A 13,659-nucleotide genomic window follows, 5' to 3' on the forward strand; every position below is an offset into this window, starting at 1 on the left:
CCTCCACATTTAATGCTTGGGGAGCAGCCAGGTGCCGTGGCTCATGCCTGTAATCCCAGCAGTTTGGGAGGCTGAGGCGGGTCAATCACCTGAGGTCAGGAGTTCAAGACCAGCCTGGCCAACATGGTGAAACCCCTCTCTACTAAAAATACAAAAGTAGCCAGGTGTGGTGACGGGCACCTGTAATCCCAGCTACTCGGGAAGCTGAGGTAGGAGAATCGCTTGAACCTGGGAGGCAGAGACTGCAGTGAGCCGAGATCGCACCACTGCACTCCAGCCTGAGCAACAAGAGCGAAACTCCATCTCAAAAAAAGAAAAAAAGCTTGAGGAGCAGAGGAAGAGCCACAGCAACTGAAGGGGAGTCGTCGGCAAGGCGGGAGGAAAGCAGCGCAGACGGCATCGCGGCAGCCAGCGGGTCGGGAAGGAGCCCATGCAGTGAAGGCGAGAACCTGGGTCTGACTCATCAGTTACAACCCTGGCCCCACCGCACACTAGCAGTGATACCTGGGCAAGCTATTCCCACTCCCACTGAGCCTCTGTGTCCTCTGTTAAAGGAAGAGAGTTAGGACAACCACATAACATAGCAAACACTTAACAACTACTAAAAGAACAATTTTTAAGGAGGATGTGGCCAGTGGGCAGTGCCGCTGAGAGGTTGGGAATGGTAGAGACAAAAGCATTTGCTGGACCTGATGTATGGCAGTGTTGGTGATGGTGACGAGACTGGATTTAGTGGCGCGGTGGAGATGGATGCTGTCTGGTGTGGGTTGCAGAGCAAATGGCAAGTGAGGAAGTTGAGGCATAGAAGGTACACAGTTCTTGCAAGAAGAATCCCTCTGGAGCAGCAGTGAGGGATGTGATGGGGAGCCTGGGGCTTGAAGGGGGCTGAAGCCCATTGGAGCATGTGGACTGGGTGTGTGGAGCTGCGTGGGGACTGAGGAGGCTGAAGCCCATTGGAGCACGTTGATTGCCCACAGGAATGATCAGGTAAAAATGAGGCCCTCGGCATCCAGAAGAGAGGAGGGATGTGTGGAGGTGAAATGAATTCCTCCAGCAAGAGTGTGGTGGGTCCAGGGCACAGGCAGAGGGGTTGGCTCTCAGCGACGAAGGCAGAAGAGACACAGAGTGGACGGAACAGAGGACACAGATGAGTTGTCGTTTTGGTGCCCAGAAGAGACTCGGGGTCCACTTGGCTGGCTTCTGACTTCTCTCTGAATGATTTGTCAAGGCAGCCGAGGGGATGGGTCAGGAGTCAGAACAGCGGGGCTGAGGGCATGAAAGGCTAGCGCCTGTCACTGCTGCAGCTAGGGGAGGAGGAGCTTGTCTTGCTGTGCCACGGAGCCCCTGGAGAAGGGATCCCTCTCAACAAACCGACACAGCCAGACGCAGACTCAGGGACTAATGGCAGTTGCACAGCCCGACCCTGGCAAAGACATTTGGCTGGGCCTTCAGTGAGGCCAGAGCCTGAGCTGTGCTCAATTTGGGGACTTCAGGTCCCAGCATGGGGTCTGGCCCAGAGAAGCTCAGGGTAGGTCTGCACCTGAAGACAAAATCACTGACTCCTTCCACTTGCTAACCCTCCTCAGACAAAAAAAGAATCAAGGCTAAGTCCAGTGAGAGCTGACAGAGTTGAAGGCCTCTCTAGGCCTTGAGGGCTTGGAAAGGTGACAGGAGACCCATCAGGACACAGGATCCCTTTCTGCTTGGCCCTTGCGCTGATTTTTATGTGAAAAAGAAGGTGGGCTCTAGGAGCATCCTCTGTGCTAGCAGACACCCTGCGTTTCAGGTGGGACCCCTCTGCCATCCACAGCATCTCTCTTTAGGGAGGCAGGGTCAGGGGTAAAGGACATGGTTTGGAGGGGTCAGGGAGCCTGCCGGCTTGAGCTGCGAGGTCGGGAGGTACTTACTGCCGTGCGTCCTTTCCGTCACGTTTCTCTGCCAGGCGCAGGTGAGATAGAAGATCCCGGGGCTGTTCTGAGGGCTGCCTCCAGCCTAGACTGCTCCTTTGTGTGCATTTCCGGAAGATGTCCCTTCTGAATAGACTAAGCCCCCAGAGGGAGCAGCCTTGGCTAGTGGAGGACACCTTTGTGAGAAGGAAAGGGCTTCCTTGCATTCCTCCGGGCTGGTGCAACCCCGTCCAGGCACACAGCCTACAGTGGGGCCCAGGCTGGTTGTCAGCCCCCTCAGCCCAGTGCCTGTGCACACCCTGCACAGCCAAGCCCAGGGCAAGCCCCTTGCAGCTGACATGAAGTAGGGGCTTGACAAGCATTTGATGAATGAATGAATGAATGAATGAATGAATGAATGAAGAATGAGGAAACTAGACCTGCGTGAGGTTCTGGGTGCATCTGGCACCAGGTCCCCCAGCCAGGAACACCACTTCACCTCGAGAGAGAACCCTTCACAGTGTAGCTCAGCCCTTTTAGGATCACATCTCCAGTCTGGTTCAGCAAACGGTTCCAGGAAGCCCTCTGTGCGCAAGGCAGAGTTAGGGTGCGAGGAAGGAACAGGCTTGACCCAGCCCTGCAGGAGGGTTGGCACACTTGTGGCTCACTGTGACAGGGCAGATGAGGTTGAGGGGTGTCCCAGAGCACACACAAGGTAGAGGAAGAATGGGAGGGTGAAAAGTGCTTGCCCTGGGTTTCTGGGGGGTCCTGGGCAGAGGGAAGCTGAAAGGCATTTGGGGCAAAAGATGAGGTTGGAAAGGCGGCAGGGCCCTAATTTTGAATTTTAAATGCCAAGCAAAAGCATATGGGTTATGTTCATGCCAAATAAGCTTTGTACACAGTGGAGAGATTTTGTCCACGGTGGGGAGATTTTGTCCACAACATTTTTCATAGTAACCCAATAGCAGGGACAAATCAAGGGTTCCCAAGAGAACATTCAGAGCTTATGGAGCTCTCAAAATAAGGTAGGAAGTATCCACACCCCTTACCTTTGGTGAGAGGCAGTCAGCCACCAGCGGCCAGGACAGAATATCTGTCCCTGGAACCTCTTCGGAGAGTGACCTTCCAGACCCTGCCCTGCAGCTGGAGCACTGACCTTGTGCTGAAGTGCATTCTTGTTGGCAGCTGATGGCGTTGAGTTCCCAGAGCCTGCTTCGCTGTGCTTCTGTTCCTTTGGTACCAATTCTTGTATCTCTTAATAAGCTCACAAGGCCCTTTATTTTCTTTAAATTGAATTCACTCATTGGTGAAAGGAACAGGGAGATTTCATTTGCTGTTGCTTCCCTGGCCTTCACCTGTCTTCGTTGACCTGTCCCACAGAAGTGGCTGCCCTGCTCTGATCCACACCCAGCATTCATTAATCTGCAGACTTTTCTTGAGCACCTACTAAGTTGTGTCCTAGGGGACCAGCCTCTAGATCCTCTGCTGAGGGATACAGAGATGACTGTGACTAGGAGTTGTCTATAGTTTAGTGAGAAAGCCATACTGTTTCTATGTGGGGGGCTTTGGGAAAGTATAAATGATATTCTTTTCTTCCTGAGTTCCAGACCAATGAAGATGAGGGAGGCAGATGGAGATCAAATCCCCAGCTCTGCTACTGGGGAGGCTGGGTGGAAATATGTGGTCCTTGTTTGGGTGGCGGACTCCCAGGAAAGAAGGCTTTTCAAGTAGTGCAGGTTCATAGTCGATACTTGTGGCCTCGTTCTGTCCTAGAGGCCCAGCCACATGCCTAGGCAAAGAAGGCTACATCCTGGGGTGATCTCAGAGGTGGTGGGAAACCTTAGAAATCCTTTCCTTTTCCTCTCCAACTCCATCTCAACCTACCTGATTGGTGTCTGAATCCCCACCACTAAAGCTTCATTCCTGGAGCCTAAGACGTTGTGCCCCATGCAAGTGTAATTTCCTCTTAGAGAGGGAATGCCTATTCAGAGTCATTGTCTTAAGGGGCCATGGTGAAGTGGAAAGGCTAGACCTGGATCCCCCAAATACTCTGACCCAGCGAAATAGAGCTGCGGGGCTCAAATGAGTCTGGTTATCTCTTCGCACCTCAGCTTCCCCACTCTGCGGTCTCCAAGAGAGCTTAGGCTTGACTAAGAGTTACCCTCACCATTCGTGACTCGCTTTGAGCTCCAGGCTTCCTGGTGAATGGAAGTTGCTGGAGGAAACCCAGGCACTGGTATAAGGCCTGTGCTCCTGACGGATGTGGCAGGAAAATGCTCAGCCTACGGTTGATCCCTTGGCACGGCCTTGTCTTGATCCCTGCCACTCTTGTGTTGTCTGATGCCTGCCACTGCCCTGGGAGAGCTGTGGGCCAGGCGCAGGCCCCCCACCTGACAGGTGGACAGGCCCAGAGAAGGTGACCAACTTGCCCAAGGCCACACACGAGGCCCAGGGCCAAGAACCAAGTCCTCCATGTTCTCATGACACTGTGGCTTGCAAATTGGAAACCCTAGTGTTCCCAGTGGTGCCTCAGAGGCAGAGAGAGGAGGACAGACAAGAGGTAGCCACACTGCCCACTCTTAGGAGTATTTTGTATCCTGGGGTAAGAGCTCTTTGGAAGAAAGAGCCTCCACTGGCGAAAATGGTTTGAAAACCGCTCCAGGACATTGTGCCTTCAGTCTTTCCTTTTGAGCTGAAAATGGAGGGATTTGGGAGCAACCCTAGGCCGTGCATTTTCCTGCCACATCTGTCAGGGTCACAGGCCTTATCAGAGCCATAGGTTTCCTCCAGCAACTTCCACAGCACTGAAAAGTGCCATGGGGGGGCTGGATTCTTTCCTTTTCCATCATGATCCTGACTTGGTTCCGTCTGCATCTCCCGTTTCCCCATCACATGAAGGGAGCGAGAGCGTCAGACCTGAGGCTTATGCAGGCTCGGCGACCAGTGAGATACTTGGAATCACATTTGGTCTCACGGAGGACCCCTGGAGAGGAGGAATGACATGCACACAGTCTTATTGGCATTTACGGCTTTCCCCACATTGATTCTTATTCTGGGCATGTTCATCCCTGCTCTCCCATGTCGGCCTTTGTTCATAATGCTCTAAGTGGGAGAGGCTGGGCGGCCTCACCAGCCCACAGCATCTCCAGGATTGGGATCTTGGAAGTGAACTCACTCCCAGCTTGGCAGCAAGGCAGGAGCCAGGCGTGCAATGAGAGGGACGCTCTGTCCTGCTCCCCTGTATTGCCGCCGCACTCAAGAACCAAAACCTCAGTGGGCACACATTTGACTCTTTGGTGAGAGCGTCGAGGGAATTGTGCTACTGAAAGGCGTCAGACAGCCTGATGGTGTCATTAGGAGGGTGTTTGTCTCCCAGAAGGGAGAGGTTTTGCCTGGTCCAAACTAAAGGACAGAGAAATGTCTTCTTTGTCCCTATAGAGTCCCCTGCGTGTACAGAAGTTCAGGAGGTACCTTCTAAGTTGAGTCTCCTGAGATCAGGAGGTGGGCACGGCTAGGCGGTCACCTTCAAGGCTCAGTGCATGGTGCTGGAATTGCCCGTTTCTGTGTCTGCAGGAGTCACCCAGTATGCCCCTCCACAAGCCCTGGGGCCCTGTCATCTCTGGCGAGGAGGGGCTGGCAGGCGCAAGGACAGACAGAAGGTACTGGGTGCATCTGGGTCAGGCGAGGCCCGCTTTTTCCAGGCCCTTCTCTTAGGGAGAGAAGGCCTGGGGAGTCAGTCGTTGGTACAAATATCATCACCAGGGAAGTGAGGTGTTCCAGGGAGGGACCTGCCAGGCTGATTGAGGTCAAAGGTTCAGCATTATCGCCACTAACCACAGCCATGAGATACACACCAGCCATTTCCCCGCCCCTGGGCCTGAAGCTGGGAGCCAGAAAGATGGATCTGCCCCAGCGCCTGCCAGGGCTATCCCTGGCATACTCGAGACCTCACAAAAATACTTACAGGGACCCGGCTATCAGGAGCTGCAGAAGCTGGGCTTTCCTTTCAGCTGAGGTGGGTGGTCAGAGAGCTCCCTGGGATGGCGGGATCCATCTGGGCCCTGAAGGAGGCTGGAGCAGAAGCAGCACTAGCAAGGCCAGAGCCCGGGGGTCTGGGGAGGCGGTAGGAAGCAGATAAGGGCAGTGTGCCCGGCTCCCAAGGCCTGCAGAGGAGTCAGATGTCTCCCTGGGCCAGAGGAGATGCTGTTCTCTGTGGGGGCTGCAAGCACAGGCTCCCAGCCAGGTGGCTGGGGTTCTAATCCCAGCTGTGTCTCCAGTTTGCCCTGAGAACTCGGGCAGGGTGTTCATGCTTTCTGCACCTCAGTTTCCTCATCTGGACAATGGGGATAAAATAATAGTACCTACTGGATCACCATGCAGATACAATGAGAACTGAGAAGGCCTCTAGGTACAAAGCACATGTTTAATAAGTGTTAGCTACTACTGTTGTTAGTTACCATTCATCCATTCAGCAGTTCAGTGAGCTCTGACTATGTGCCAGGCACTGTTCTAGTCCCTGGGGATGCAGCAGCGGGCAGCACAGACACCATCCCTGCCCTCATGTCACTTACAGCCCATATTCCGGTGGGTGCACACAGACAGAAAACCAGAGCACAGGGCCTCGGCGTGGCTGCCTGTTGGGCAGGCGCAGAAGCCACAGGCCCCAGGGAAGGAGGGCTTCGGAGCAGGTGGCTGCCGCCCCAGAGGTTGGCCTCAGGGTTAACCTGGCAGCAGCTGTGGAGGACAGGCTCATGACCAGGGCAGGAGGCAGGGAGGGGAGTCTCTGCATAATTGAGGCAGTTTCCAAAGTGGGCTCCGGGAGATGACATGGTAAGGTGCACAAAGAAAATAGTAAAACTTTCTTGTTTCTTTTTGTTGTTGTTGTTTGTTTGTTTTGAGACGGAGTCTCGCTGTGTCACCCAGGCTGGAGTGTAGTAGAATGATCTTGGCTCACTGCAACCTCCACCTCCCAGGTTCAAGTGATTCTCCTGCCTTAGCCTCCCTAGTAGTTGGGATTACAGGTGCGCAACACAATGCCTGGCTAATTGTTTGTATTTTTGGTAGAGACGGGGTTTCCCCATGTTGGCCAGGCTGGTTTCAAACTCCTGACCTCAAGCTATCTGCCCGCCTCGGCCTCCCAAAGTGCTAGGATTACAGGCGCAAGCCACCGCACCCTGCCTAAACTTTCTTTTTTTGTTTTTGTTCTTTTAACATTTCTATTTTGTGTGCTGTTGTGGATCATATGACATGTAAGATATTAATTCATACAAACATACACATAACTGAGAGATGGGGGTGCAAACCTCTTTTACTGCAGGATACGCCAGTGGTCAAGGCAAGAGTGCTGAGGAAGGGTCTGGCCTGCAGGTGGGAGAAGGGGTCCGTGAGCCCCGACAGAGCAGGCGGCCCCTGTGTGGGGCTCTGGGCTGCAGACTTGACCATGTGGCCCTGCTGGCCCTGAAGAGGGGTGGGAGGTGATTCAGATGTCCCTGAAGCCTCAGGCCCAGCTGACTAGAAAGATGGTGGTGCCTCAACTGGCAAGGCTTCGGGAGAAGAGGCCCTAGGGGCCAGGTGACACATTCCCCCTGGATATTTGACAAGTGTGCACCTGGGAGGCAGGGAGGCCGCCCTTGGAAACACTCAAAAGGGCTCTTCAGGGAGGCCAGGGCTGCAGAGGAGCTTGGCTCCACATGGAGGTGACAGAGTTGAGGCCTGGGATCGGTAGGAGATTTATTTTCCTGCTTGTTTTAAAAGCGATAGCTTGGCTTGTCAAAGGGCTTTGTCATTGTGACGCAGATAAGAGTTTACAGGGTGCACCAACTTTCCCTGGTCAGAGGTGAGCTCAGGGGCCAGGTCTGGTGGGGCAGCCATCTTGCCTCACGCCTGTGAACATGATAGCCACAGCCTGCAGCCCCATCATGCTTCTTGGCATCAGGAGAGTGGGTCAGAGGGCAGAGCCGTTGCCCTCTGAGGGTCTGTGTGCCTCTGGTCTGCTTGTCTCCTTGTTCATTCTGGCCCTTTTTCTATGGTGGTCAGAGCCGAGGGTTGGACCAGGCCAGCCTCTGTCCAGACACTGAGGAGCCCCGGGTGGGCCCTGAGGGTGGGTGTCCTCAGAGGTTGGGGCAGGGACCAAGCAGGCCTCACTGCCCCCTGCCTGGTGGTGACCGATGCCTGCCCTGCAAGGCCCACAGGTGACTCCAGTCCCTGTGTAGGAGTGGGCAGGAGGGACTGTCGGCGGCAGCCATTTCCACTCGGAGCAGGGATCAGCTGGCTCCGGGCGCCGCCAGACTCCCGTGCGGGTAACATGAACATCAGAGTGGTGGCTGCTCGCAGGCCCTCAGTAAGGCACCAGGAAAGCATGTGCCGTTGCTCTCTCCTCACAGCTGAAGTCTACATCGGCATCGGGAAGCCTGCAGAAGCCACAGCCTGTACCCAAGAAGCTGCCAACCTCTTCCCAATGTCCCACAACGTCCTCTACATGCGCGGCCAGATTGCCGAGCTCCGGGGAAGCATGGATGAGGCGCGGCGGTGGTATGAGGAGGCCTTAGCCATCAGCCCCACCCACGTGAAGAGCATGCAGCGACTGGTGAGTCCGTGAGCCCGGCGGTGGCCCCCTCTCTGGCATGGTGACAGCCCTTGGAAGCAGCAGGTAGCACATGACCCTCACACCCTCTTCTGCTTCCAAAGGCCCCATGCAGTTAGCTTGCCAGGCCGTCACATGGCCTGAAGCCAGAGGGCACCGTTTCTACCATAGCTTATGCAAATGGCGCCCCCAGAGTTGGCTGTGCATAGCCTCAGCCGCCCTACCTGACATCCTGTTAGGTGCTGTGGTCTCCTGGCCAGCAGTCTAAGCCACCCTGTGGCTCTCGGTTTGATAAAGACATTCTTGTGGCCATGGGGCATTGTCACTGTCATCTCAGCCTCTGCGCTGCTTGCAGTAGCCACCTTTGGGGGTTTCCACATCCCGGGGAGACTTCAGGATGAGAGTCAGAACACTTTACAAACTGGGAGGCTCTCTTCCCTTAAGGGAGCCTGAGACTCCAGCAAGTCTCTGAGGCCATTGGCTGGGAGGGAGCATCCTACCAGCGGGGGTGTCTGGCCATGTTGCCCTGAGAGGTGGGAGGCAGATGAGCCACCCCAGTGTCCGCGCTGCGTGGGGTTGTGGCGGTGCACATCCTTCGTCTACAGCCTTGGCCGGAAGCCTGGGGTTGCCCTGCTACCCCCACCCCTTGCCATGGATCATTCTTGAGAGACCCTGGAGCCGGCCACCTGGCTGTGTCGGTTTCAGTTAGGTGGGGAGACTGCTCGCTCAGGAGGGTTCTGTCCGTTATGAGCGTATGTTAGTGCAGCTGCCTCACCAGTCCTCTGTCATCTTCCTGCGAGGGTCTGAATTGAAACTCACAAGTTACCAGGGTCTGAGGAACTTGTGAAAAGCCGTGCCGTGTTCTCTGGGCCTGCATGCTGGGCTTTGGTTCTGAATTGTTGTTTCATTTTTAGCAGTAGACATCGGTGATGTCATGAACCGCAGGAAAGAAGAACCTTTTATTTTAAAGCTGAGGGCCCTTCGTGTCCGCACCCGTGGAGGCTTTAGCACCCATAATCAGGTGGTGGTGTGTGATATGGAAGAGTGAGCACTGGACAGGGAGTCTGAGGACACAGTTCTGGTCCCAGCGACATCAGCTGCTTTCTCTTTGACCTCAGGAAAGGCCCCTAAGCTCTCAGCACCTCAGTGTCCTTTCTGCAAAATGAAGGCATTTGACTAGACAGGCTGTGTCTGTCTAAGATTAATAGGATGTGGTTTTGTAACTAATAAGTAAAATGTTCCCCGAAGCATCCCAGAGCCTTCATTATCTTGCCATTTCTCATAGTAATGTTGCAAAATGTAGAAGGGGATGGGCACTAACTGCTGGTTTCCAGCAGAAGAATGCTGACGCACTGGGAATTAGGCCCCGTGGAAAGAGTGTCTGCTTATGAGTTACATCTGCACTCGAACTAAGCCCTGGTCCTGACTCCTGGGGAAGCTCGGACTTGTCACATAACCTTTAGGCGCCTTGTTGTGTTTCGGTGAATTGGGCTCCTACCCCAGTGGGATGTTGCGAGAAAGAATGAAATGACTTACATAATAATCTTAGCAGAGTTCCTGGCACCTAGTAGGTGCTCATGAAATAGGAAACTAAAGACAGTCATTTTCAGTTTTAAACAGAAATCAAACCTTACCATAATTACAGCTACTTAATTTTTTCCAACTTCCCTTTGTGAGTTTTCTGTAGCCCCATACAGATTTATAAATAATTTTACATATTATCCAAATGTTAGTCTGTTTGATTAAAAATATTACATGGCTTTTAATTTTTGTCTCACTATTAGAAGAAGAATTTGTGAAGAGCTTGTCAGATACCTGAGCTTTTGCTGAGAGCAACCAGAAGAGGTACAATCCCCGCCACGTCCCAGCCTTTTTATTAAAAAGAGGCTGCATGTTTCCATCTCGGGGCCTATGAATTATTCAGGGAAGTATTTCTTGTTCATCCCCAAGGGGAACACATGAGACAAAAGATCAAATAGGAAAATCGCACCGGGAGAGTTTTCTGTTTCACCTTTGGAGCTTTTCAAGATACCTGAGATGCCTGACACATGCCAGGCGCTTTCCTTTCTGAAAGGAGCAAGCAGTTGACCCAGCACGAGGGAGCTGGTGAGCGAGACCAGGGCCGTGGAGAGCCCCGCCTGCCGGGTGCATTGGCAACGACTGAGCCTTACTAGGCTCAGAGGCGTGAGCTGCTTTGGAGACCTTGCCAGTAGAGAGGGGTCATCATAATAAACTGTTAAAACCTCTCTCCATGGATCCTGAGATACTGAAAAACCATCCAGATCGGAGGCAGGTTGAAAAGAGCGAGACTACAGATTTGAGGAGTTTGGAGTCTCGCAGTCAGAAACTTTGCCCAGTGACTGATGAGTGTGGCTCCTGAAGGTAGCTTGAGCACGCCTTCTTGGTGATTTTCTAAATGATGCATCTGGCCTGTGTTCTCCCCAGCCTGTCCCCAAGAGCCCAGCCCACAGCCAGGGGGAGCCCCAAGCAGCCAAGGGCGGGTGCCCTTCCCACTGGTGCTGCAGGACCCTCTGGTGCCTGTGGAGGGGCAGCCCATGGACCCCACAGGCTCTTCAGCCCTGAGATATCACACTCCCTCTCTGTCCTCTTCCCTACAAGCTACACAGGGAAGCTGTGTTTCTGTGGCCTTGGATGGAGGAAGGGAGGAAGGGGCCCAGGAAGAGGCCCTGGAGCCAGGCTGGCCTGAGTTAGAATCACAGCTCTGACCTCACTCACCGTGGGGCCTTGGACAGGTTATTCACCCTCTTGGTGCCTCATTTTCCTCAGCTATATAAATGGGGATAACCACACCAATACATCATAGAGACAGAAACCCAAGAACTGACATCTCTTGCTAAGTCACAAAAGGTTCTGTCTGTACCCTCGTGGAAGGCGGATTGGTTTGCAAGCCCCTGAGTTAAGAGGAAGGTGTCAGCAGGCAGATGAGAGGCTGTGTTACCAGGTCAAGCCCCAGGGAGGAGGCAGGGGCCCTGACCTGTGTGGCAGAGGGCGGCGGAAACAGAGATGAGCGTTGACAGTTGCCTGGCACACAGGGAGAGCGGCGAAGGGGCGGCCAGGGAGGCCAGGGTCAGAAGGTCAAGACTAGAAGGAGTTTAAAGAACAGAGCCCTAGGGAGCATCAAAGAGCCAACTGCGGAGGCTCCAAGGGAAGGAGCCAACTGTGAGACAGGTCGTGGGTCATGGGAGAGGGTGGAAAGTGTGCTTGCAGCAGCCCTGATGCTCAGAGAGGAAGGCAAGGAGCCGGGGGACAAGCAGTCAATGGGGGCTGTTGGGGAGAAGGAAGCCGCGTTGTCTGTGTCACAGGTGGTGGTCAGGTGGCTGATGTGACGGCAGAGAACAGTTATGCCAGGAGTTGTAAGTGGCAGCAGGTGCCAGATCATCAGCTTGCAGGAGGGCTACGGCTTAAGCAGAAATGCAAACCTGTTAGTATTGTTAAAAAGCAAGAGTGACTTTAGTATTCATAAACAGCAAATCGGAGGTCAGACTTGCCAAGAGAAATGTAAATTCAACCCCAGAGGAAACGGACGATCTTCTAATAGCTTTAGCCTTCGTGTGTGTTTAAATTCATGTGCAGTGAGAAGGGAGCAGAGAAATCAGGTGTTTGTTAGCGATAATGAGTTAGCACAAGACAAGGGAAGCAGAGATTGCTGAGGATGGGCAGGTATTAAGGGAGCAGCATGCTAGAGGCATAAGGAGTTGCCAAGTAATGTTGTTGACAAGGGGAGGAATTCATAGACTGACCAGACTTTTTCCAGAAAATCTAAAGGCATATTTTTATATTATTTTTGCATAAGTGTATAAATTTACATTTATTTGATGTGCTATGTTAAAAAGCCTTTAGCTCTCAGTATGCAAAATGAATTAAAGAAACATAGAGCAACTTTTTCCAAAGCAGTTATTCCATGTTCTGGGGTGGGGAGAGGAGAGAAGCGTGGCTCATGGTGGACGGAGGAGCAGAGAACCAGCATCCCTGGACAGTCATTCCCAGGCCAAGGACAAAATCACCAGGACAGGGACAGGCTGTGCAAACAGGGACATCTGGTTGCCCTCTGATAACGTCAGCCTGGGCTTTTGAGGGCAAGTGTGAGATTGGAAAGTAAGAAGAGAACAAGGGCTTTCAAGAGAGAGAACATGGAAGGGAGCCAAGGAGGTTGCGTGGAGTGGAGCTGATAAGGCCGGGATGGGAAGTATTGCTAGGGAACAAATGCGTGCTGGAGAATATTAGCAGGAGGCTCGGGTCCGCCTCCAGTCCCTTTGACAGGTTGAGAAAAGGTGTGAAGCAGAAGCAGATGGTGGGGGTCAGCCAGGGCTTGGCGGAGTGGACAACAAGTGGGGTGAAGTGGGGTGAGGCCGCTTTGAAGAGGCCTGTGAGCTGAGAGGGACCGTGAGCTGAGAGGGACCATGAGCCAGAGAGGGACCGTGAGCTGAGAGGGACCATGAGCCAGAGAGGGACCATGAGCTGAGAGGGACCGTGAGCTGAGAGGGACCGTGAGCCAGAGAGGGACCGTGAGCTGAGAGGGACCGTGAGCTGAGAGGGACCGTGAGCCAGAGAGGGACCGTGAGCTGAGAGGGATGGTGAGCTGAGAGGGACCGTGAGCCAGAGAGGGACCGTGAGCTGAGAGGGACCGTGAGCTGAGAGGGACCGTGAGCCAGAGAGGGACCGTGAGCTGAGAGGGACCGTGAGCCAGAGAGGGACCGTGAGCTGAGAGGGACCATGAGCCAGAGAGGGACCGTGAGCTGAGAGGGACCGTGAGCCAGAGAGGGACCGTGAGCTGAGAGGGACCGTGAGCCAGAGAGGGACCGTGAGCTGAGAGGGACCGTGAGCTGAGAGGGACCGTGAGCCAGAGAGGGACCGTGAGCTGAGAGGGATGGTGAGCTGAGAGGGACCGTGAGCCAGAGAGGGACCGTGAGCTGAGAGGGACCGTGAGCCAGAGAGGGACCGTGAGCTGAGAGGGACCGTGAGCCAGAGAGGGACCGTGAGCTGAGAGGGACCGTGAGCTGAGAGGGACCGTGAGCTGAGAGGGACCGTGAGCCAGAGAGGGACAGTGAGCTGAGAGGGACCGTGAGCCAGAGAGGGACCGTGAGCTGAGAGGGACCGTGAGCCAGAGAGGGACCGTGAGCTGAGAGGGACCGTGAGCTGAGAGGGACCGTGAGCTGAGAGGGACCGTGA

At 54.1% G+C, this 13,659-nt stretch overlaps 1 protein-coding gene across 3 annotated transcripts in view; it reads left to right on the plus strand.

Annotated features, from left to right (window-relative positions):
• Positions 1-13,659, plus strand: part of TTC7B (tetratricopeptide repeat domain 7B) — a 276,135-nt gene that overhangs the window by 230,271 nt on the left and 32,205 nt on the right. For all 3 annotated transcript variants that reach the window (XM_030802487.1, XM_030802485.1, XM_030802486.1), the window contains one exon: positions 8,270-8,472. In XM_030802487.1, the coding sequence (XP_030658347.1) occupies positions 8,270-8,472 (203 nt within the window). The remainder of the gene's footprint in view (positions 1-8,269; positions 8,473-13,659) is intronic.

This window comes from Nomascus leucogenys, chromosome 22a (genome assembly GCF_006542625.1).
Source record: "Nomascus leucogenys isolate Asia chromosome 22a, Asia_NLE_v1, whole genome shotgun sequence".
NCBI classification, from domain to species: domain Eukaryota; kingdom Metazoa; phylum Chordata; class Mammalia; order Primates; family Hylobatidae; genus Nomascus; species Nomascus leucogenys.